Source organism: Microcaecilia unicolor, chromosome 8, assembly GCF_901765095.1.
Source record: "Microcaecilia unicolor chromosome 8, aMicUni1.1, whole genome shotgun sequence".
Lineage (NCBI taxonomy): Eukaryota > Metazoa > Chordata > Amphibia > Gymnophiona > Siphonopidae > Microcaecilia > Microcaecilia unicolor.
The window spans coordinates 184,428,136-184,454,525 of NC_044038.1; the positions used below are offsets into that span (position 1 = coordinate 184,428,136).

Sequence of the window (26,390 nt, forward strand, 5' to 3'; positions counted from 1 at the left end):
AATCCCAGGGTAAGTAGCGGCTTCCCCATATCTGTCTCAATAGCAGACTATGGCCCTTTCCTCCAGGAACTTCTCCAAACCTTTTCTAAACCCAGATACACTAACCCTTGTTACCACATCGTCTAGAAACAACTATTTCACTGAGTGAAAAAAATATTTTGTCCTATTTGTTTTAAAAGTGTTTCCATGTAAATTCATTGAGTGTCCCCTGGTCTTTGTACTTTTTGAAAGAGTGAAAAATCAATTCCCGTTTACCCATTCTACACCATTCAGGATTTTGTAGACCTCAATTATATCCCCCCTCAGCCATCTCTTTTCCAAGCTTAAGAGGTCTAACCTCTTTAGCCTTTCCTCATATGACAAGAGTTCCATCCCCCTTTTTCATTTTGGTCACTCTTCTTTGAACGCTTTCTAGTTCCGCTGTATCTTTTTTGAGATATGGCGACCAGAACTGAACACATTTCTTAATGTTTAAGAAAAAGTGAAATACAAAAAAAGCTCTGTAAGAGGGATAAACTTTTCATTACTTGCCACAAAATTGCGCTGTAATGAATGAGTTTTTAAACCTGTTCAAATTTTAGTAACAAATATTTACAACTTACTTGGTTCCAGTTTTGTTGTGAACCAATATGGCTACAAGGGTTTTGCACTACACCAGTTGGTCCTTTGGTATCATAAGAGACATTTTATACACAGTAGCTTTCAGGATGAACCTTTCTACCTATAGGGATATAAATGCACATTAAGAGGGCAAGTCTATAACCTAAGTGCTCACATTTATGGGCTTCAACAATTTTCTAAACTACCCAACTGTACTGCACAAACCAGGGGTGGACTGAGAGGGGGGGAACAACAAGTTTCAAGTTTTAATAATATTTGATGTACCACCCATGAAATATTTATTTCTAGGCAGTTTATAATACTCAAATAAAGGAAATGTAAGAATATACAATAAGTTAAACAAGGAAAGAAGAAACAATAGCAGAGATTAAAAGAGCAGCTGCAGGCAAAGGCTATAGGCTATGAACAATGTGCACCCTGAAATCAAAAAGTTTTTAAGCCTGATTTAAACATTGAAAAGGACTCCTCAAGCCTTAAAACAGAGGTGAGACCATTCCAGAGCACATTCCCTCCTCCCTTCACACCCCCCTGCATGTTAAAAATACCTTTGATGGCAGGGATGACAACACCCCACCAGCCAAAGAAATTCAAGGTCCGAGCCGCTCATCTCCTTCTTGTTCTACTGCAGTCGGAAGCTGGCAGCGTGCCTCCAGCCGCCAACTCCGGGATTCCCCAAGCATGCAAGAACTGAGCATGTGTGAGAAGTCCTGGTGTCAATAGCTGTAGGCATGCTGCCGGCTTCCAATTACAGCACTGGCACGAGAAAGAGCTGAGCGGCTTGGACCCCAAATGTCTTTGTCTGGTAGGGCTTCGGCATCCCCACCAACCATTTTATGGGGTGCTGCAGATGTGGAGGCCCCCACTCCATGGCTACACCACTGGCACAAACATAGAAGTGTGTTCCACAAAGAAGGTCCCACTTTAGAAAAGGAAGAGAGGAGGGACAAGAGAGATATGATATAGATGTTTAAATAATTTAAACCATTTCCAAAAACAGGGAGGCTACAGAGCTAGAGAATATGGAATGAAGGTCTAAGGAGGGAATCTTAAAAGCAACATCAGGAAATACATTTTTGGGGAAACAGTGGCATCTGAATATCTGTTCACTACTGGGAAGCTACCTTTTTCCTGAGGCAGTTCTAATATTCTCGCTGCTCTGACTGTAGGACCTCTCTATATGATTGTGGAGTATGCTTCCAAGGGGAATCTCCGGGAGTTTCTCCGGGCCCGCCGCCCACCAAACCCTGAGTACCTGCTGAATGTCAACGCAGGGCCTGAGGCACAGCTCTGTTTCAAGGACCTGCTGTCATGTGCATACCAGGTAGCACGTGGAATGGAATACCTGGAATCAAAGAAGGTAAGTGTCTCTGCGTGCACTAAGAGAAACGTGACAGATGTGGCCAGGGCTGAGGACAGGGCAGTGATGCTAGGAAGAATACAGGTGGTAAGGGGCAGAGAAAAGGGATTTTACTGATGGGATGTCTGTGTTTGATGGTTTCTGTCTCTCGTCTTCTCTCATGGCCCCTGGACCAGATAGGGATGTCTCATAACAAGCTAGTCCTTCTCAAAAATAATCGACAAATTATAATCAATAATCAAAAGGAAATCTCCCTCTAATTTTCTCAACAAAATAATAAATACAAAAAAGGAGGAGATGTATAGAAAATATCATCAGCTCAGTTTACTGACAAAAATACACTCAATTGATTAAGGGAGATGTTGCCTCAAGAAGCCCCCGGCTCTATTATATATGGAGCTCGTGGGGGCTGGATTGCTTCATCATCGGCAACACCACCACACATATAAAGCAGCCTATACCCAACATATATTTAATTCTTTTTTTCTTTTTTTTCTATTTTGTTGAATTTTTAACTTATGATGGGCATTTGTAAAGTTAATACATAGCGGCTACTTAGCTTTTACAAGGTCCGATCCTTCTCACAGTTAGTTATATCCATGACGCGACCAAGACCAACAATGGCCAGCGTTTCGTCGCCTGCGTCAGGGTCAGATGGTCTGCGTCTAACTCCGTTGAAGGATCTAACATCTACAACGGACCAGATGTAGATGTTAGATCCTTCAACGGAGTTAGACGCAGGCGACGAAACGCTGGCCATTGTTGGTCTTGGTCGCGTCATGGATATAACTAACTGTGAGAAGGATCGGACCTTGTAAAAGCTAAGTAGCCACTATGTATTAACTTTACAAATGCCCATCATATTGGGCACAGGTGCTGGAGATGATTCATACAATGGTTAAGGTGACATACCCTAGTCAGGCAGGATATTGCTTATTACACCTTCGGCCCCCGAAAGTTAGGATACACTGGCATAAATTAGCGATCCAGTGTTTTGTAGCAGCTAAAATTATGCTAGCGAAGGCCTGGAAGCAGGTCGAACTACCTGGCATGCAGCTGGTGGCACGTAAATTAGATTATATATACCAGATGTCCAAGTTGACAGCAATTAGAAAAGGCCATATTAATTTGTTTCAGAAGATATGGCTCCCATACGAACAGAAAAGAGAAGTGCTTTTGTCACCACCATAGTGCGGGAGGGATGGGGGGGGGGGGGGGAGGTTGCTTTATCTGTAACTGTTTTGAATTGTATGAGAAACCCTATGTATGAGACTTGGCAAATGTTGCTGTTTTTTTTTCTCTGTTTGTTGAAATTGAAAAAGCAATAAAAATATTTGAAAAAAAAAAAATGCCCATCATAAGTTAAAAATTCAACAAAATAGAAAAAAAGAAAAAAAGAATTAAATATATGTTGGGTATAGGCTGCTTTATATGTGTGGTGGTGTTGCCGATGATGAAGCAATCCAGCCCCCATGAGCTCCATATATAATAGAGCCGGGGGCTTCTTGAGGCAACATCTCCCTTAATCAATTGAGTGTATTTTTGTCAGTAAACTGAGCTGATGATATTTTCTATACATCTCCTCCTTTTTTGTATTTATCATAACAAGCTAGAACAGGGGTAGACAAATACTCTCTCATTTCAGCCTTTCTGTTGTAAGACCACATACCCTAGCTAAATTCTGGCTTCCCATTCACTTCCAAACTACTAAGGAGTCTCTGTACCTGTGCCAGGCTTTCTTGAATTGTGAGGTGGCCCAGAGGATCACTATCTAGCTTATTTTCGAAAGGGAAGGACGCCCATCTTCCAACACAAATCGGGAGATGGGCGTCCTCTCAGGGTCGGCCAAATCGGCATAATCGAAAGCTGATTTTGGGCGTCCCCAACTGCTTCCCATCGCGGGGACGACCAAAGTGCCCGGGGGTGTGTCGGAGGTGTAGCGAAGGCAGGACTGGGGCATGCCTAACAGAGGGGGCCCCCCCCCCGGAACTGCTGCCAACTTTGACAACCCTCTTGACCCCCCTCCCCCGCCGTCACCTACCCTTGCTGGCGGAGGACCCCAATCCCTGCCAGCCGAGGAGGTCCTCTTCTTCCTGCGAAGGCTTCATTTTGTTTCTGACGTCCTGCACATACAGGATGTCAGACTCACAGAAACAGAACAAAGCCTGGCTGATCTGCAAGGCTTCGTTCTGTTTCTGTGAGTCTGACGTCCTGCACGTACAATGTGCAGGATGTCAGAAACAGAACAAAGCCTTTGTGGGAAGAAGAGGACCTCCTCGGCTGGTGGGGATTGGGGTCCCCCGCCAGCAAAGGTAGCCGACAGCGGGGAAGGGTTGGCGGGGGGGGGGGGGCGTCTAGAGGGTCGTCAGCAAGGGAATCCAGGGCCAAATCTATGGGGGCCCAGGCCCCCTGGCCCCACATAGCTACGCCACTGGTCATAGCAGGCATGGACATCCTTCTTACAAATATCCACATTTTGGACGTCTTCAACTGCAGTCACAGGGACAGAGGCATATCAAAGGACATCCTCAACTGCTGTTGCAGGGACGGAGGCATAGAAATGTCCAATGTAGCTCACCTTGAGCTACTACTGAAAAAGTTTTGAGCAAAATCTAAATAAATAGCGAAGGACATCCTCAACTGCCATCGCAGAGGTATAGCGAAGGACATCCTTCACCCATACTCTAAAAAAAAAAAAAAAAAAAAAAAGACAAAAGTTTTTAAAGTTGTTTTTTTTTTTCGGGGTGGGAGGTGGTTAGTGACCACTGCATGCCTTTTTCCATTCAGTTAGTGCATCAGTTAGTCCACTACAGTGCCCCCTAGGGTGCCCGGTTGGTGTCCTGGCATGTCAGGGGGACTAGTGCACTACGAATGCTGGCTCCTCCCACGACCAAATGACTTGGATTTGGTCGTTTTTGAGATGGGCGTCCTCAGTTTCTATTATCGCCGAAAACCGGGGATGACCATCTCTAAGGTCGACCTAAATGTTGAGATTTGGGCGTCCCCGATCGTATTATGGAAAGGAAAGATGGACGCCCATCTTGTTTTGATAATACGGGTTTCCCCGCCCCTTCACCGGGACGTCCTTAGAGATGGGCGCCCTTAGAGATGGTCATCCCCATTCGATTATGCCCCTCCACATAGCAAAAGGATGGAACTGAAGCTTACTTTGAACAGGTCATAGAGGGGTTTAACCAAACAACTCTAGCCGTCATATTGGACAGACTGGATGGACCACAGGGGTCTTTGTTTGCCATCATTTACTATGTTACTGCTTTTGCCGTGAGCGCTTCCCCGGAACAATGCGCTCCACTCTGAAGTTTTCCGCTTGTACAAGAGCTTTCTTCCTCTTCTGCATTATTTATCCCTTTGAGGTATTTATCATCTCCCCCTATCCCTACCTTAGAGCACATACAGTTGGCTCCTGAAGAAGGGAATTTTACAAACTTACCCAAGGTCAGCAGGAACATGTATCTAATTTGCAAATGGAAGGCGTGCTTGTACTTTTCCTTTGAAATCTGCCGTGGGTACAGTGCTCCCACCCACTTTGACCCTGTGTTCCTGTAAAGGTAAAACATCAATGGAAAATAATGCACTCTACCCATTGTATTTTCTGATCGCATCTAAAGCATACATCAAGGAGCCTCTCCTGTGGAGGTGACAGCATGCGTGTTATGAAACAACATACATTCTGTCTGAGGGGTTGGGGAGAAGGGGAGAAGGGTGAAATTTTCAGACAATTTATTTATATTCAACTCAGGCCTTTTCATTGGTAGTTGAAGGCAAGTTGCCTTTCAGGTACAGGAGGTAGTCCACTACTACTACTACTACTTGACATTTCTAAAGCGCTACTAGGGTTACGCAGCGCTGTACAATTTAACATAGAAGGACAGTCCCTGCTCAAAGGAGCTTACAATCTAAAGGACAAATGTACAGTCAGTCAAATAGGGGCAGTCTAGATTTCCTGAAAGGTATAAAGGTTAGGTGCCGAAAGCTTTCCCTGGCCCCAAAGGCTCACAATCTAAGGCCTACATTTACTAAAGCTTGCAAACACATTAATAATGTGTGTTATTTACCACAGAACCCATATTCTGCAATAGAGGCCTGTTTACAATAACATGTGTTAACAGCATTATTGTGTGCTGAGGAGGTAGAAAACTTTAATAAACATAGTTCGAAGTTGTACCTGACTCATCAGCGGATGCAGACTCGGATACAGTTGTTTTCACAGTGATATGGTCCAATGAGTTCCATAAATGAGAAGCAGCTATACTGAGATATCATCTGTTAAGGAAGGATTCAAATGACAGAAAAGGAAGGAGCAGCTCTTTATGTGAAAAATGATATCAAGGCAACTAAAATACAAGAGCCATTGATAGCTACATACAGAGTCCCTCGGGGTTTAATCCTCTCACCAAGTACTTTTAATGTCCTAAAAAGTGTGATGTTCTTTTGAGAAGGCTTTATCAAAGTACAAATAAGTTTCTGTACTTATGCAGATGGCATTACTCTTCTCATTACAATACATTCCACAACTGCAACTTACAACTAGTGATATTACGTACTTGATATAGATATGGCTGAAAGTTAGCCTTAGAATATCATATAAAACTGAATATTGATAAAACTGTTATGATTTTACCTGACACTAGATTAATCCTTAGAGACAATACACACCTTATTGAATCTTCTTTAAAAATTCTAGGGATTGATTACTATTGATTCATCTTTGTCCTTTGACAGTCATGTAGTGGAGGAGAGGCCTAGTGGTTAGGGTGGTGGACTTTGGTCCTGGGGAACTGAGGAACTGAGTTCGATTCCCATTTCAGGCACAGGCAGCTCCTTGTGATTCTGGGCAAGTCACTTAACCCTCCATTGCCCCATGTAAGCCTCATTGAGCCTGCCATGAGTGGGAAAGTGCAGGGTACAAATATAACAAAAAACAAACAAACAAAAAAAAAATCTATTAACTAAGAAAGCATTCAGGAAACTTTGTCAACTATGTAGAATTAGGAAGTACTTTTGACTACTTCATCACTCAAGCCTCTGTCCATTTGCAAATCGATTATTATAACATACTGTATGCTGGTCCATTCAAGGCAGGCAAAGAGCAGCAACCTGAGCCCAGCAGCAAAGAAAAGGTGGAAGTCCAGTCATCCCTCCTCTTTGCTGCTTCTTAGCCTTCAGCCTGCCTGTTTTATAAACTGACCTGGTCCTGGTCCAGCTGAAGTGAGAGAGGAAGCCAGGAAGGAAGCATTTGCCTCAGGGGCTCTGTCTGCATATGTGCTGTGGGTGGGGGAGGAATGTTCCTGGGATTTGGCAGGGAGAGAGGTTTAGCTGAGGGTTTGCCTGGGTGCCCAATACCTTGCACCAGCCCTGTCTGCCTATGCTTTCAGTATCTTTTGTACCCTGGAATCACAGTATCCTCTTGGTTATCCTCCTTCCACCATGTCTCTGAGATATCTATTATGTCTATATTTTCATTTGTTGCCATACGTTCTAATTCTCAAGTCTTAATCTTTAGACTTCTGGTATTCACAACTGGTCTAGCAGATTGTTAGGAGTAAATTAGAATCATGTACGTCTGTATCCTGGCTAGTTCAACCTTTGGCAACCTCTGTGTCAGGATATTCTAACTTCCCCTTTTTAGCCAGTATTTTTTGAAGTTCTTCTCTGAGGTCCTCAGGAACTACTCCTGTCTCTACTGAATCATGAGGTTCCTTAGTACCTGGGTGCTCAGTGTTATCTTATTCTGTAGCTAATAGTTAGTGTTTCTGTTGCTGCAGTGTATCCATCGTGACTTGGCTGCCAGGAATGTTCTAGTGACTGAGGAATATGTCATGAAAATTGCCGACTTTGGCCTTGCCAGAGGGGTCCATGACATCGAGTACTACAAGAAAAATGGCAATGTGAGTCACAGGGAAGAAAAGAATGCTGGGTAGGGACGACAGTAAATTGACACTGGGAAGAGGGAGGGGACAATGAGGTGCTTGGCAAGAAGAAGGAGGCAACAAGGGGGACCAAGGTGACCTAGTCAAAACGGAGAGGACAAGGAGGGAGCGAGGTGGCATTGGGCAATGAAAGGGAAGAAGTAATGACATGTTAGATAGGGGGAGGAAGTGAGGTGGTGCTGGATGTAGCCTGACTCGTATGTGGAGTTGGGCACAACTTTTATGTAAAGTGGAGGGGTCACTAGGTTTATTAAAACTGTTGAGGGGTTTACCTCGACTGTGTGTTGCAGTCTGCCTACCGTTCTTTCTGTCTCTCCATGTAGGGTCGTCTACCAGTGAAGTGGATGGCACCTGAAGCTTTGTTTGATAGAGTTTATACACACCAGAGTGATGTGTAAGTGCAACTAATTTCATGTAGACTTAGAATTAGACTGGGTGACCTGCTGGAGAGAAGGGGCCGAGCTTGGTCTGCTGTAACTGGAAAGTGCAGAGTGGGGCAAATCATGACACTCAGTAGCAGACACATGCTGCACCTGATCCAGGTTTACCCAACTTCCTTTTGTTTTTCAGATGGTCTTTTGGGGTCCTGATGTGGGAAATCTTCACACTTGGGGGCTCACCGTATCCTGGGATCCCTGTGGAAGAACTCTTTAAACTTCTGAAAGAAGGACACAGAATGGATAAACCTTACCACTGTACGCATGAACTGTAAGTTTAGAATAGTCTTTTTTTTTGGCGGGGAGGGCAATGCTGCTTTCAAAAATCCTCTTGCAGCACCCTTCCTTGCCCTCCTCCTCAAATTGCCTTTGCCACTCTTTTGTGCTGCTCCCAAGGAATTCTTTGCACTAGCCCCTTGAGCAACCGATTTGTCTGACTTGGGGCAGAGAAGATGACAGAGGCATAAGCATGCCTCTGGCTGTCAGCCTGGGGGAAGAACAGGAAGGTATGTGCAGCATGAAGACAGTGAGATTTGGGGACGCACTGGGAGAGGATAGGTGAAGAAGGAAATGAGGACTGGCAGGAAGTATGAGCGAGATGAAGGAGCACTGGGGGAGGGAGATCAGAGAGATTGAGAAAGGGACACAGATGAACATTCTATGGTTTTACTGAGCGCAGGGCACCTCAAACCTTTGACAAGAAGGGCCACATTGAACAATTCATATCAAAGAGAGGGACAAGGGATCCCTCTCAAAGAGTTTGCTGCATAGGAGGAAAAGAAAAGAGAGGTTGTGGAGGAGTGGCCTAGTGGTTAGGGTGGTGGACTTTGGTCCTGGGGAACTGAAGACAGTGAGATTTGGGGAAGCACTGGGAGAGGATAGGTGAAGAAGGGAATGAGGACTGGCAGGAAGTATGAGCGAGATGAAGGAGCACTGGGGGAGGGAGATCAGAGAGATTGAGAAAGCGACACAGATGAACATTCTGTGGTTTACTGAGCGCAGGGCACCTCAAACCTTTGACAAGAAGGGCCACATTGAACAATTCATATCAAAGAGAGGGACAAGGGATCCCTCTCAAAGAGTTTGCTGCATAGGAGGAAAAGAGAGGTTGTGGAGGAGTGGCCTAGTGGTTAGGGTGGTGGACTTTGGTCCTGAGGAACTGAGTTCGATTCCCAGCACAGGCAACTCCTTGTGACTCTGGGCAAGTCACTTAACCCTCCATTGCCTGCCGCATTGAGCCTGCCATGAGTGGGAAAGTGCGGGGTACAAATGTAACAAAAATTAAAAATTAAATGAGAGCAGAGTGTGTGAAGGGCAGAAGGAGAGAGGTGAAGAACAGAGAGAAGATAGAATAGAGGGAAGAAGAGCAGTAAGAAGATCAGAAGACATGAAGGAGAACAGAGATGAGGGCGAGAGTGAGGGAAGTGTGATAAGTGCAGGAGGGGAGCAGTACATGAGAGGTGTGGAGGGTTTGGAGAAAAAGGATGATGGATATCAGAAAAAACAGAGTAGGAAAATCGGGCCAGTCCACAGAACTGAGGCAGCAAGAGAGGACAGATGCAGGCTTGTTAGGTGATAGTCCCCAGGAGGACAAGAGTCAGTAGGCTTGGGAACCCCTCCTCCCTATACACCCTTTTATTTATTTATTTGTTACATTTGTATCCCACATTTTCCCACCTATTTGTAGGCTCAATGTGGCTTACATAGTACTGGAGAGGCCTTTGCAGGCTCCGGTGTGAACAAATACAGGGTGATGTTGTGGTAAGATCAAGTTCATGTGGCATCCTCTAAGGATGGAGTCAGGCCAGGGAGTCTACTACTACTACTACTACTACTATTTAGCATTTCTATAGCGCTACAAGGCGTACACAGCGCTAGAAGAAGGAGAGCTGCTGGAAGGTTGCAATTCTCTCATGAGCAGTTTTGAATTCTAAGCATTGGGGTGGGAGGCTTGAGGACCACTAAAGGGACTGTATTATATGATAATGTAGGATTACTAATTTAACCCAGGTCAATGAAATAGGTCATCCACTCCTGGTTTTGTCCTATTGCATACATATGCTGGAAAAGACCATATGATAATGTAGGATTACTAATTTAACCCAGGTCAATGAAATAGGTCATCCACTCCTGGTTTTGTCCTATTGCATACATATGCTGGAAAAGACCAAGAGGGGCATAATCAAAAGGGCGCCCAGGTTTTCCTGAGGACATCCTTACAGGATGTCCTGGCGAAGGGGTGGGGAAACCCGTATTATCGAAACAAGATGGACGTCCATCTTTCGTTTCGATAATACAGTTGGGGAAGCCCAAATCTTGACATTTAGGTCCTAGAGATGGTCATCCTTAGACTTGGTCATTTCTGATTTTCGGTGATAATGGAAACTAAGGATGCCCATCTCAGAAACGACCAAATGCAAGCCCTTTGGTTGTGGGAGGAGCCAGCATTCATAGTGCACTGGTCCCCCTGACATGCCAGGACACCAACCAGGCACCCTAGGGGGCACTGCAGTGGACTTCATAAATTGCTCCAAGGTACATAGCTCCCTTACCTTGTGTGCTGAGCCCCCCAAATCCCCCCCAAAACCCACTCCCCACAACTGTACACCTTATGGGTACAGTGGGTTTCTGGTGGGTTTTGAAGGGCTCACATTTACCACCACAAGTGTAACAGGTAGGGGGGGATGGGCCTGGGTCCGCCTGCCTGAAGTGCACTGCACCCACTAAAACTGCTCCAGGGATCTGCATACTGCTGTCATGGAGCTGGGTATGATATTTGAGGCTGGCATAAAGGCTGGCAAAAAAATATTGTTAAAATTTTTTTTGAGGGTGGGAGGAGGTTAGTGACCACTGGGGGAGTAAGGGGAGGTCATCCCCGATTCCCTCCGGTGGTCATCTGGTCAGTTCGGGCACCTTTTTGTGGCTTGGTCGTAAGAAAAAAAGGTAAAGTTGTCCAAGTGTTCGACAGGGACGCCCTTTTTTTTTTCCATTATGGGTCGAGGATGCCCATGTGTTAGGCACGCCCAAATCACGCCTTCACCTCGCTTCCAACACGCCCCCGTGAACTTTGGTCATCCCCGCGACGGAAAGCAGTCGGGGATACCCAAAATCGACTTTCGATTATGCCGATTTGGGCGACCCTGTGAGAAGGATGTCCATCTTGCGATTTATGTCAAAAGATGGGCATCCTCTTTTGAAAATAAGCCTGCAAAGGTCCATCAAGCCCAGCATCCTGTTTCCAACAGTGGCCAATCCAGGTCACAAATACCTGGCAAGATCCCCAAAAAGCACAAAACATTTAATACTGCTTATCCCAGAAATAGTGGATTTTCCCCAAGTCCATTTAATAATGGTATGTGGACTTTTCCTTTAGGAAGCCATCCAAACATTTTTAAAACTCCGCTAAGCTAACCGCCTTTACCACATTCTCTGCCAACGAATTCCAGAGTTTAATTACATGTTGAGTGAAGAAACATTTTCTCTGATTCGTTTTAAATTTACTACATTGTAGCTTCATCACATGCCCCCTAGTCCTAGTATTTTTGGAAAGTGTGAACAGACGCTTCACATCTACCCGTTCAACTCCACTCATTATTTTATAGACCTCTATCATATCTCCCCTCAGCCACCTTTTTTCCAAGCTGAAGAGCCCTAGCTGCTTTAGCCTTTCCTCATAGGGAAGTCATCCCATCCCCTTTATCATTTTCGTCGCCCTTCTCTGCACCTTTTCTAATTCCACTATATCTTTTTTGAGATGCAGTGACCAGAATTGAACAAAATATTCGAGGTGCGGTCACACCATGGAGCAATACAAAGACATTATAACATCCTCATTTTTGTTTTCCATTCCTTTCCTAATAATACCTAACATACTATTTGCTTTCTTAGCCGCAGCAGCACACTGAGCAGAAGGTTTCAACATATCATCAACGACGACACCTAGATCACTTTCTTGGTCGGTGACTCCTAACGTGAAACCTTGCATGACCTAGCTATAATTCGGGTTCCTCTTTCCCACATGCATCACTTTGCACTTGCTCACATTAAACGTCATCTGCCATTTAGACGCCCAGTCTCCCAGTCTCGTAAGGTCCTCTTATAATTTTTCACAATCCTCCCGCAATTTAATGATTTTGAATAAGTTTGTGTTATCAGCAAATTTAATTACCTCACTTGTTACTCCCATCTCTAGGTCATTTATAAGTATGTTAAAAAGCAGCAGTCCCAGCACAGAGCCCTGGGGAAGCCCACTAACTACCCTTCTCCACTGAGAATACTGACCATTTAACCCTACTCTCTGTTTTCTATCTTTTAACCAGTTTTTAATCCCCAGTAGAACACTACCTCCTATCCCATGACTCTCCAATTTCCTCTGGAGTCTTTCATGAGGTACTTTGTGAAACGCCTTCTGAAAATCCAGATACACAATATTAACTGGCTCACCTTTATCCACATGTTTGTTCACCCCTTCAAAGAAATGTAGTAGATTGGTGAGGCAAGATTTCCCTTCACTAAATCCATGTTGACTTTGTCTCATTAATCCATGCTTTTGAATATGCTCTGTAATTTTGTTCTTAATAATAGTCTCTACCATTTTGCCCGGCAGCAACATCAGACTCACCGGTCTATCTCTGGAACCTTTTTTAAAAATCGGCGTTACATTAGCCACCCTCCAATTTTCCGGTACCAGGCTTGATTTTAAGGATAAATTACATATTACTAACAATAGCTCCGCAAGCTCATTTTTCAGTTCTATCAGTACTCTGGGATGAATACCATCTGGTCTAGGAGATTTGCTACTCTTCAGTTTGTAGAACTGCCCCATTACATCCTCCAGGTTTACAGAGAATTCTTTTAAGTTTCTCCAACTCATCAGCTTCGAATACCATTTGTGGCACTGGTATCCCACCCAAATCTTCCTCGGTGAAGACCGAAGCAAAGAATTCATTTAATCTCTCCGCTACAGTTTTGTCTTCCCTGATTGCCCCTTTTACTCCTCGGTCATCTAGCGGTCCAACCGATTTTTTTTTTTTTTTTAAATAAGTATTTTTATTAAGTGAAAAATTCTCAAATTACATACAAGAACTGCCAACTTTGTTCATTTGCTACATGTAGCGTTACATATTCTTGATTGCTCCTGAATGCTCAACAAATTGAATCATCTATTCTAATACAATATACCACTACTGCTGCCCCCCCTCCCTTCCCTCCCCCCTCTTGGCTGGGCTGACCACCATTTATACATTGTTCATATGGTTGCCACATTTTCAGAAAGAAGTCCATTTTACACCTTCTCAATGCAGTTAGTTTTGACATCTGGTATAAGTATCCCACTTTGTGGGTTACCATGCTTATGTCTGGCAACTTCGGCTGTTTCCAGGCTCTTGCTATTGCTAATTTTGCTGCCACCATATATTGCGTCGCCAGCTTATGATGAATCATTTTGATCCCTGCGGGAGGAAAGTGCAGCAAGCAGTGCTCTATCTTACATGGATATACCCCTTGCAGCACCTTATTAATCTGGGTCATCACTGCTTTCCAAAATTCCTGTACCTTTGGGCATTCCCAAAATATGTGTATGAATGTTCCCCGAGCACCACATGCCCGCCAGCAATCAGCAGACAATCCCCCATATATGCGGTGCAGTCTATCTGGTGTATAGTACCACCAATAGTATATCTTGAATCCATTCTCCCTCGTGGATTGCGCTAAAGATGGTTTAAATAGTAATCTATAACATTTTGCCCAGTGTTGCTGTGTGTATGATGATTGCAAAATGTCCTCCCACCTGTTTGTATAGAGCCTCTGAGGGTTCCCCCTCTGTATTAGGGCCTGGTAAATCCGCGTTACACTGCCCCTTCCCCCTCCTTTTCTCAGTGCGCCTTCCAGCTTTGTTTCTTCTAATTCAAGCTCCTCCCTAGCGCATGTCCTTATATAATGTCTGACGCTACAGTAAAAGACCTGATCTCTGGGGGGGGAGCCCATATTCCTCCTGTAGCCTATCAAAACTAACCATTTCTCCCTTCTCCCACAATTGACCCAAGGTATGTAACCCTGCCCTCGACCACTCCCAATATACTTTCTCTGTACCTCCCAATTTAAACCCCGGTGCCTTAGATATGGATGTCTGGAGGTAGTATTTTCTCTCCGGGAACCACTGTTTCCTGATTTGATACCACGTGGTCAGTATATGACTAATCCCCATTGGGAGTCTTCGTGCCACTTCCAAGAGCTCTCTACCAGGAAGCCATAATGTATCTCCTAGTGCTTGTGTCCTCATCCACGCCCTCTCCCAGTGTCACCATTTTTTGCTCGCACATGGGTTCCAATCCGCTAGAATCCTTAATTGCGCTGCCTTGTAATATAGTAAGAAATTTGGAACTCCCATCCCCCCCCCCCCCCCCCCCCCCCGGCCTTGTGGCTGGAACATGGTTGCTCTTCGCACCCTTGGGGGGCGTTTCCTCCAGATATATATGAACAATTTTCGGTGTAGCCGCTCAAAGAAGCTATGTGGGATTGGGATGGGCAGTGCCATAAATAAATATAGCATTTTGGGGAGCAACATCATTTTTATTGCTTGGATTCTTCCCATCCAAGAAACATTTAGCCCTTCCCATCTATCTAGCTCTGTCAGCAGTTCCGCCACCTTCTTTGGGTAATTTGCCTGATACAGTTCTTCCACCCTCGGCGTCACCTGTACCCCCAGATATCTAATGGATTTCGCCGCCCACACAAAGGGGAGGTTTGCCTTCATCTGAGCTGATTCCTGTGGCGAGACCGTTAGGTTCAATATTTCAGATTTACTAGCATTGATCTTAAAGCCTGGTAGTGTTCCAAAATGTTCCATTACCTCTGTTACCCTCCTAGTTGAGATTGCGGGTCTCGTCAGGGTGAGTAGCACATCATCAGCGAACAACATTAGTTTATGTTCTCTCAACCCTTTCGTCACTCCCCGGATGTTGGAATCTTTCCTAACTGCGCATGCCAAGGGCTTCATAAAAAGGGCAAACAACAAAGGAGAAACCGCACATCCCTGTCTGGTTCCTCTATGCAGTTCTATAGGCTTGGTGTATGAACCATTAATTTTTAGTGTGGCTAGTGGGGCTTGATAAAGTAAACTAATCCATCTCAGGTAATTTCCCCCTATTCCCACCTCTCGCAACACTGCGAACAAGAAATCCCATTCTACGCGATCAAACGCTTTCTCTGCGTCTATCGAGAGAAGCAGTGCCGGCTGCTCCTCCTCCCTCACCTGTTGTATAACATGGAGCAAACATCTAATATTATCAAAGGCCTGTCGCCCTGCAATAAATCCTGTTTGATCGCTATGGATGAGCTTGGGCAGTACTTTTTGCATCCGCGTTGCTAATATTTTAGTGAATATTATGTAATCAACATTGAGCAGCGATATCGGCCTATAGGATCCGCATTCCTGTGGATCTTTTGCAGGTTTCAGAATTAAGGTTATTGCTGCTAACCTCCACGAATGTGGAAGTTCCTGTTCCTGCTCTAATGCTTCAAATAGTCTCCATAGTAGTGGTGCCAAGTAGGTCTTATACTGCTTATAAAATCGAGCCGGGAACCCATCCGGACCCGGCGCTTTTCCAAGGGGAAGTTCCTTGATAGCCCTCTCCACCTCCTCTAATGTGATAGGCTCTGATAGCATCTCCTGCTCTGCCTGTGTCAAGTGGGGTATTTCTATTCCCTTGATATATTCCTCTATCTCAGGTCCTTTAGCATTCTGTTCTGAGTCATATAGCTTAGAATAGTAGTTATAGAATAGCTCCTGAATTTGGTCACTCTGACTGACAGTTTGGCCTGCCTGATTTTTGAGGCTTCCTATATAGGTGCGACTCCTCTGCTGCTTGAGTTTATTAGCTAACAGTCTACTCGCTTTATCTCCAAACTCATAATGTTCTTGTCTCGTTTGCTCTAACTGACTTGCTATTTCAGCCAACTGTAAGTCATTGAGTCTCAAGTTGCATCGGTGTAGTTGCTCATTCACCCAAGAATCAGAGGGATTTGCTTTATGAGACTTTTCTAGTTGTTTTATACTCTCCCTTATTGATTCCTCCTGTGCCCCCCTTGTCTTTCCCAAGTGTAACCTCAGTGCTATTAACTGACCATGTAGTACCACTTTTAGCCCTTCCCATAAGCTTACCGGGTGTATTCCCCCTACGTCATTGAATTCTATATATTCCCTAATATACTTTTCAACTTCTTGCACATTTTGTGGTTCCCGGAGGATAGCTTCGTCCATGCGCCAGTATTTCGTCCCAGTGTGGTGGCTATCTATCCCTATCTCCATTACCACTGGGGCATGATCAGACCACGTACGCGGTTCAATATTAATCTTGCGCAATGCCCCTGCTACTATCCCATCCCCCAGTATCATATCTATCCTAGAATATGAGTTGTGCGATGCTGAAAAGTATGTGTAGTCTTTTTCTCGTGCATGTGTTGCTCTCCACAGATCCACCAGCCCCCACCTAGCCATGAATTTTTCTAGGGCCAACCTATCCTTCTTTGCGTACCCCGCTCCTCCCGTTGAGTTATCTAAGGCCGGATTCACCGTGAGGTTAAAGTCCCCCCCAATCACCAATAGCCCTTGTACATGTTTCTGCAGCAATCCCTCTACTTCCGTCAAAAAACTCCCCTGTCCCTCGTTTGGGACATATATAGTAAGAAAGGTGTATAACTTATTATAGAGAGACGCCACCACTAATAGGTAGTGGCCACTCTTATCCGCTACACTTTTCATTATTTTCCACGGATTAGCATCAGAGAAAGCCACTAATACACCTCTCTTTTTCTGCGAGTTAAGGCTAGCTGCATGTAACTGTAAAGGGTAACGCCTGTGGTTCATTAGCTTTTCATGTACTTTTCTCAAATGAGTCTCTTGGATCATAATCACATCAGCTTTCAACCTTGTCATATCTTTAAACAGTTTTTTACGCTTTATAGGGGTATTTAAACCTTTAACATTTAACGTGACACATTTAAACATTTGTATAACATCCAGTTATTCCGCTTCCCCTTGGTCAGCCTCCACCAAGCTTGCCTCCCTTCCCCCTGCACCCCAAACCCCTCTCCCCCCTCTTCCCTGATCCGATGTCGACATACCCCATTACCATCATGAGGCATGTCTCTTGCAGAGGAAATGTCGTCTCCATCTCTCCCTCAGCCTGTGCTACTGAATCGTCTCTTATGCTTGCGAGTGTCCTAGTGTATTCAGTTCTCTATTCTCCAAGCATTTGTAACTCCAATCGAGTGTTAGTTCATTCTCCTCATTTTCCATTACGCTCCACCAGTTGCTTTCCCGATTGCTGTCGCCTCAGGCGGCCTCTCCCTTGTGAAACTCTTTGCCATTTCGGTTTGCTGAGTGGTGGCCTAGTTAGGCATTCCTTCTCTTGGGGCATCTCATCCTCCCCCTGCTGATTCAAGTATTCTTGGGCTTCTGCTATCGAGGTCACTCGACGCTGCTTGCCTTCTTGCATGAATGTGAGGGCAAAGGGATACTGCCATTTATAAGGCACCCCCTCCTCTCTCAGTTTTGCTGTTAATGGTTGCAGCTCGCTTCTTCTCTTCAAAGTTGCTGGAGATAGGTCCTGATATATTTCAATGGGGTAGGTCTCCCATGTTATCGGGGCATCCTCTCTCGCTTTCTTCATTACCGCTTCTTTTTGCTGGAATTCTGAGAAGCAGGCCACTATATCCCGCGGCTGGTTTGTTTTCCTCATCCCCAGCGCCCTGTGTGCTCTCTCAAGACGTATAGATACTGGAGCACATGGCACCGCTGAGGTAGATAACAGTTGGGCCACTATCCCCTGCATGACCAGCGCACAGTCATTGTATTCAGGGAGCTCTGGTACGCCTCTGATTCGAATATTTGCGCGACGGCTCCTGTTATTGAGGTCTTCTACTTTATCCAGGAGATACCTTGTCTCTGCTTTCTGATTTTGCATTTGCTGCTCCAGTACAGAAACAGACTCAGCACATTCCTCCATTCCTGCCTCTGTTTCTGCTACACGTGCTCCCAGTTCAGCTATTTCCGCTCTGAGGTCCGTTCCCAGCTGTGCAAAATCCTGGCGCATATCTGTTATGCCAGTTTTAATCTCTTCTATCCAGCCACAGAGTTTGGCCCAGATTTCTGGAGTGGCCGCGTTTCCGCCATCTATTAGCTCCCGCTGGAGCGGGTCAGACGGCTTTTGGTTCGCTGCTGTTGCTTGGGCGCCATTTTCTTCCCCCTGCGTCTCTGCAGCCCTCTGCTGCTGTTGGTACGAGAACGCCGACAGATTTGGCTCTTTGATCCGGTTCGCGGACATCGCAAGGTAGGGCATTAGCTATGCCCTCTGATTCCCGTTCCGGGTATCGAGTTTCGCTGCTATTTGCGGCTTATTATTGCTTTTTACAGGCTGATTCGCGGGAGCTCCGATTTTATTCAGCCATTCGCTGACGTGATGTCACTTTCTCCTTCCAACCGATTCTTTTGACGGCTTCCTGGTTTTAATATACCTAAAAAAGTTTTTACTATGTGTTTTTGCCTCCAACGCAGGGGCGTAGCTACGGGTGGGCCTGGATGGGCCCAGGCCCACCCAATCACATCTCAGGCCCACCCTAATTTGTCCTGCTCCTCCAATCCAGGGCTGGTGCGTAGGCGTAGCTAGGGGGGATGGAAAAAACGGCGCCTATGCGCATTCATCACTAGTTTAGTTCCTGAAGGGCACGCGGTGCCACTTTCAAACGCTGGCCGGATCGGATTCATAGATGGTTGGCGGCGTCACCTGCTTGCCGCTTGTCAGCCCACTCAGCCGCCTGCTGTCCGCGCACTCCCAGTCTCCTGTCTCCCATCCCCTCACTGTGCTGCCTGCACTGCTTGAAGCCAAGAGAAGGCTCAGAACGTCGTCCGGGAGCTCAGCTGCAGCGGCCTTGTGTAGTAGTAAAGTAGCTTACCACACAAGGCCGCTGCGGCTGAGATGAGCTCTCTCGACAACGTTCTGCTCCTTCTCTTGGCAGTGCAGGCACCGGCAGCACGGGGGGGGGGGGGGAGGTCCAGTGTGTGTTGCAGGGTGCACTCGCTGCAGCAGCCCAGCTGTTCGGCGGCAGCGGCGCTTCACCTTCGTTGGCTGTGCAAAGCTGGCTCCTGTTCTTCTTTCTTCTTTGACTGCTGGGCTGGCGCCATGGCTGTAGTAGAGCCCTGCAGGTAATACAATTGTAAATGCTTTTTTTTTTTGCATCATAATGGTGGGATGAGTAGGGGGTAGGACAGGGCTGACACTAGGCTACAGGGAGGGGTGGGGGGTAGGGTGGGGCTGATGCCAGGTTATAGGGATAGATGGGGGGTAGTGTAGAGAAAGGAAGGGCTGATGCCAGGCTACGGGGATGGATGGATTGGGGGGGGGGGTAGGAAAGGAAGGGTAGGGCTAATGCCAGGTTATAGGGAAGGATGAGGTGAGTAGGGAAGGGTAGGACTGATGCTGGGCAATTGATGAGGGTTGGTCTGTGTTCTGCTTGTGACCAAAGTGATTCTTCTGGCATGTGGTTTGTGTTGGGATCTATATCAGTCTGAGTAGTCTGACTTTTCCAGTGAGACGCGTATTGCTGTTATTCACTGCTGCCTTTTTAAAGGTACTGTTACTAGTATTTGTGTGTTCAGAATTGGTGTTGTTAAAGTTTGCTACATAGGCTTTGAGTATGTATGTGGTTTATATTGATGCTGGACAGCTGTTGGGCAGACTGTTTATTAGAAATCCTTCATCAAGTGCGCTTTAAGGCATTATTTAGGAGTATCTCAAGAAATGCTACTCTCACTTATACATATATAGTGCCCACCCATATTAGCTCTGGGCCCACCCAAAATGTCAGGTCTGGCTACGCCACTGCTCCAACGCAATCTTTTTTTCGAAGTCCCTCTTAGCCTTCCTTATCAGCGCTTTGCATTTGACTTGACATTCCTTATGCTGTTTCTTATTATTTTCAGTCGGTTTCTTCTTCCATTTTCTGAAGGATTTTCTTTTAGCTCTAATAGCTTCCTTCACCTCTCCATCAGAGCTTGGTATTCATGTGACAAAACTAGAAATGGATCAGTGTGTTCAGCTGACCTGTGGTGAGTAGGCAGCCTTGGGGTGAGGAGGAAGGAGGCTGTGGATGATGCTTCTGTGGGGGGGGGGGGGGGGGGGGGGGGGTGTTTACACACTGTATTGGAAGAGTACTGTTGGCAGGATACTGGGCTGAGGCCTGACCCAGTATGGCTATTCTTATGTTGTTATGAAGAATCATAGGTGTTGGGGATCTGTGGAATCATGTGTATGGGGCAGATGTGTGTGTTGGGGGCCCAAGGAGAGGCTATGGTTCAATAGCAACTGAAGACTCAGGGAACACCTGCCTTCCAATTGCTCCTACCCACTGACGAAGGTGCCGAGGAATCAAAAACATCATCCTGATCACTTCTCATCCTCTTTTTTTCTCGCATAAAATTAGGGCTCTGTTTCTTATTGCCTGTGCTTAAATCAAAGGGTTTACTTTTATGATCATTATGCTGTCTTTTCCATTGTGGATAAGGAGGATTGCTAGAATATTGATTATAATTAAACCTCTTCTGATTCCTAAACCTATGCCAGGGGTATATATTATGATTCTTATAATCAAGATCATCCCTTCTCAAACTTCAACAATCGTAAATCCCTCTCAAACTGTTCACTGCTTTTCTTAAAATCTGCATACAGTAGGTCAAAATGTGTCATGTTCTTTAAGAAACACTAATTCTTTGGCTAATTCACTTTTGACTTTTGGTAGGCTTGAAGAAGCTTCTCTCTCTCTCTCTCTATATATATATATATATATTTTTTTTTAGTATCTATATTTATGTGATATGTGTCTTTTTATTATTTTTTAATGACAACATGCTTGATTTTATATATATAAGTTTTTTCTATATCTTTCTGTTGCTATATGTTATGGTTTAGATGTATTTGTATATTCATATTTTTATTTATATGGATTTTATTCATGTTTGAATTCATTCTTTTACTATATTATTTTATTATGTATTAAGATGTGTACTGTTAATATGATTGTATTTGTTTATTTATAGCCCCTGAGGCAGCCCATGTATGGGCGAAGCATGGCCTGTGTCGGGCATTGTTGGTTGAATAAATTCATCTTCATATAGATTTCTTCGTCTGTTCTGCTTTTCGTGTCATTGTCTTGGATCTTGCAGATGGATTGCCCTGTTATTTTCTTTGACTTTCATTTGATCCAGATCACTAGCTGCTCTAGTGGCTAGGCCTCCCATCCTGAACTCCCAGGCTGGCCTTGGTTCAAGCTCTTGTTGGAATCTTGCCCTAACAGTTTCTCTTTCAGCAAAATGCCAAGAAGGAACTGTTCTCAACTCACAGCTGAGACATTGAGCCCCATTTTAGATAGAACATAGAGATCATAGTTGAGATGTCTGGGTCAGGAGGTGCTCAGTTCCAATGGCATTTTAGAAAAGGATCTGCCATTGTGTAGCCTTTTTAAAAATACTTGGAGTGCATGTGGATATGCCACTTATTTATTTATTTAGATTTTGCTCACACCTTAGTTCAGCAGGAGCAGCCACTTCGCAAGATAAATGTGGAAAACATCAACAGCGGAAACTCAGCAACTTTACACATGTAAATGCCAAGCTTTACATGTGTAAAATGTGAAATACCTGTTTTACAAACCTTCATATGAGACTTCTGCTAATTAGACTCAAAGCTCACAATAGTTTACAGTTTATTCAGACTTTCTATACTGCCCATGCTAACATGCAGAACTGGGCAGTTACAGTCTAATATCAAGAAAAAAAGAAACAGAAAAGGAACTACAATAGCCAAAGGACAGAGAACAAATTCACACAAGAAAGACAGATCCAATCGACAACCCAAAAGTAACAAGTGCAAATTTCAGCCAAAAAAAAAAAAAAGAGACACCTTAAAATTCACCAAAAGATAAAACCATAATGATAAAGCCAATAGAGAGAGAGTGACACTGTACCTCAGAAATTTACGAATCAAATGTTCACTCAAATAGCCATGTTTTTATAGCTATCTTGAGTTCCTTAATAGAGGAAATACTTTGGACAGGGAGTGGTAAATTGTTCCAAGAAGCAGGGGCAATTAAATAAAAAGCACTAGGCCTCGTAGATTCGAGGTGTGTTTGATTGGGGCCAGGATGGACCAATCGATAATTGTTTATCAAACATAATACTGATGATGGAGTGTAAGGGTTTGAAGGAGTGGCCAAATAATTTGGGAAGCCCACTTTAAATGCCTTAAAGGTGAGTAGCAATATCTTGTGATTATTTGTTCTATAGGTAACCAGTGTTTTTTTTTTTTATATTGTTTATTTATACATTTTTCAATATCAACCAACTTCAATGTTCATAACATACAGAACCATTTTGTGTTGTAATAACTTTGCATATTGTACAGAAACATTGAAAATAAAGAGTATCTAACAGCGTCAGCTATTGTCTCTTAATAAACCATAAACTTATTTCCCCCCTTCCCTCCCCTTCCCCCCCAACCCTATGTCTGTGTGTGTATCGGAACTGTCGCTATATGCTTGGAGGCCCATGTGATATACGAGTCCCATATCTTATGATATTGGGCGATTTGCCCAGTACGTATTGCTGTAAGCTTAGACATCAATTGAATGGACCTTAATTTATTTATAACCACGGACAGATCTGGTAAGTGTGATTGTTTCCACCATGCCGCCAGGACCATTTTTCCGGATGCAAACACCTGTGTAGCAAACCTGTGAATGTGGTTTTTGAATCCTGGCGGCTTGAGGTGTAGTAGACATGTATATGGTGTCATTGGGTATTGTGTCCCTGTTACCTGGTTAATAAAATCCCCTATCTTTCCCCAATATTTTTGTGCCTGATTACACGCCCACCATATGTGGTACATATCTCCTACCTCTCCGCATTGCCGCCAACACAAAGCTGAACCTGAACGATATATGGTTGCCAAGCGGCTGGGAGTGTAGTACCAACTATATAGAATCTTATGTCCGTTTTCGATTAATGAACTGGAAATTGATACTCTCAGGAGAGATTTAAAGGCCTGTGCCCATTGTTTAGGTTCAAGGGGTGCACCCATTGCCAATTCCCATTTTCTTGTGTAGTAATCTACTGGCTGGGACCAGGCAAGCAGGGCCTTATATATCCTTGAGATACAACCTCGTTCCCCTCCGCCCACCATCCCCTTTTCTAGCATTGTTTCAGCTAAGCTCAACTCCTCCCCTGCGTCCCGGCAGATAAAATCTCGTACCTGATAGTATTGAAACACTTGGAGAGGTGAGAGCCCATGTTCCCGGTGCAGTACCCGGAAAGAAGGAATCTGCCCCTCTTCGGACATTTGACCCAGTGTACATAATCCCATGACCTCCCACTCCTCGTACGTTTTATCAATTGCTCCCGGTCCAAACTGAGGTGTGAATCTAAGGAATGCATGTTTAAAGTACTTCCTCTCCGAGAAGAATTTCTCCCTAATCTTGTACCATGTATTCAGTGGCCATCGAATCAGGGGAGGACTGTCTTTTAGTACCCTTTTCAGTTGTTGCTTTTGTAGCCAAGGTATAGCCCTAAGTGGAAATGGTTCCAGCCAACTCTGTTCAATGCGTTCCCATATCTTTCCCTTATTTTGCATCCAGATCGCTAAGATTCTTAAATGGGCCGCCTGATAATATTCACGGAATGCTGGAACTCCCATCCCCCCCTTATCTTTTAATTGGCATAACACCTCCCTTCTAACCCGGGGTGGTCTCTTCCTCCAGATAAAGGAAAATATTTTTCTTTGCAGACCCCGAAAGAAATCTTCAGGAATATCAATTGGTAAGGCCATAAATAGATACAGAAGTTTTGGTAGAATCATCATTTTGATAGCGCTAATCCTTCCTACCCAAGATAATGTTAGGCCCTCCCATTTTTCCAACTCCCGAAACAGTTCTATTGCTTTTGGCGGGAAATTACTTTTATAAATTTCCTCTATATTTCGAGGTATATTCACCCCCAAATATTTGACCTGTTTCTGTGCCCATCTGTATGGAAATTGGGCCTTCAGTTGATCTAATTGTGTATCTTTTATGTTTATGTCCAGTGCCTCTGATTTGTCAAAGTTTATTTTAAAGCCTGATACATCTCCGTAATTTTGTATTTCCTCGCCAATCAATGGAAAAGCTAATATGGGATCCTTGAGGAGCAGTAAAATGTCATCCGCAAACAGAAGTATTTTAGTTTCAATCCCCCCTCCTCGTAGACCTCGTATTCCGTCGTTTGCCCTGATTCTGGCTGCTAAGGGCTCCATAACCAGAGCAAACAGCAATGGTGACAGTGCACAGCCCTGTCTGGTGCCCCTGTGGAGAGAGAATGGTCGAGATATAATCCCATTAACGCGTACCCCTGCCCTCGGGTGTCTATATATAGTTTTTAGCCATTCCGCAAACCTCCCTTCAATACCCGCCTTCTTTAGTGCTGCAAAAAGAAAGGGCCAGCTAACACGATCAAAGGCCTTTTCGGCATCCAGGGAAAGTATACACATTGGGGAGTTTGTAAGCTGTGCCCCTTGAATTACCTGCAGAGTTCTCCTTATGTTATCAAAGGTTTGGCGGTTCTGCACAAAGCCTGCTTGGTCTTCATGTATTAGTGTGGGGAGATATTTCTGCAGTCTAGTGGCTAAAATCTTAGTAAATATCTTATAATCTACCCCTAGTAATGAGATAGGCCTGTACGAACTACATGCAAGAGGATCTTTGCCCGGTTTTGGAATTACTGTTATAGTCGCCAAGTTCCAGGTTGGTGGTAAGCCAGTGACCTCATTTATGGAGTTGAAAACTCTTGTTAAGATGGGTGCTAATATCTGTCCAAAGCACCTATAAAATTTGTTAGTGAACCCATCGGGCCCTGGTGCTTTATTAGGCACCAATCCTTTAATCGTCTGCTCTATCTCTTCCAATGTGATAGGACTGCCTAGAGCTTGGTCCGCTTCTGTTGGAAGCACTGGAAGTTCTATTTCCTCTAAGTAGTTGTCTACCTCCTCTGGGCTCTGTGTTTTTTCTGGTTTGTATAGTTTTTTATAAAATCCCCTAAAGGCCTCTTCCAAAAAATTTTGATCAGAATGTATATTTCCCCCTTCATCTCGTAACCCTTCTACTCCAGTTCTTGTTATCTGTTGTTTTAATTTATGGGCTAGCAATTTGCTTGGCTTGTTACCAAATTCAAAGTGTATCTGGTGCACTCGCTGTAATTGCTCATTTATATCCGCTAATTCCAAATCATGCAACTGCGAACGCAGGTCATGTGCTTGCATCTTAAGGGCTGTGAGATCTGTGGGTTCTCCCTTTTGCAATAGTGCCTCAACCTCTGCCAATTGCTGGCGAATATTATTCTCCTGTGTACAGCGAGCTTTCCATACCCGTGATTTTAATGCTATAAGGTAGCCCCTAGTCACAGCCTTAAGGCTTTCCCATAGGGTGATTGGGGAAACTTCTCCATTATCATTAATAGATATATATTCTTTAAGAGATTGTTCTATTTGTGTTACATTATTTGCGTCCGATAGTAGTGCATCATCCATTCGCCAGGGAGGTCTCGATTTTCTGGGTCCTACTCCCCTAATGTGTAGAATGACCGGCGAGTGGTCTGACCAGGTATGTGGAATGATCTGTGGAGTTTCAGCTCGCCCTAGTAGGGAGGCATCCCCTAACCACATATCTATCCTAGAGGACGTATGGTGTACTGTTGAATAGAAGGTGTATGTACGTGCAGTAGGATTATCTTTACGCCAATAGTCTATTAATTGCCAGCGTGTAAGGAAATCCTGAAAATTTCGTCTATCCTGCTTAGCATAGTGTGTAGTGGTCGCTGAGTTATCTAAATTCGGGTTCAGTGTTAGATTAAAATCACCTCCCATTAGTAAGGCTCCTTCTATATTCCCACACAACATGAGGTCAAGCTCTGCAAAAAATTCCGAATGTTGCGTATTGGGCCCATAT

The 26,390-nt window shown here is 44.6% G+C and overlaps 1 protein-coding gene across 4 annotated transcripts in view; it reads left to right on the forward strand.

Annotated features, from left to right (window-relative positions):
- FGFR4 (fibroblast growth factor receptor 4) overlaps positions 1-26,390 on the forward strand; it is a 65,804-nt gene that overhangs the window by 30,385 nt on the left and 9,029 nt on the right. For all 4 annotated transcript variants that reach the window (XM_030211596.1, XM_030211599.1, XM_030211597.1 and 1 more), the window contains 4 exons: positions 1,788-1,978; positions 7,765-7,887; positions 8,253-8,323; positions 8,500-8,637. In XM_030211596.1, coding sequence (XP_030067456.1) covers positions 1,788-1,978; positions 7,765-7,887; positions 8,253-8,323; positions 8,500-8,637 — 523 coding nt within the window. The remainder of the gene's footprint in view (positions 1-1,787; positions 1,979-7,764; positions 7,888-8,252; positions 8,324-8,499; positions 8,638-26,390) is intronic.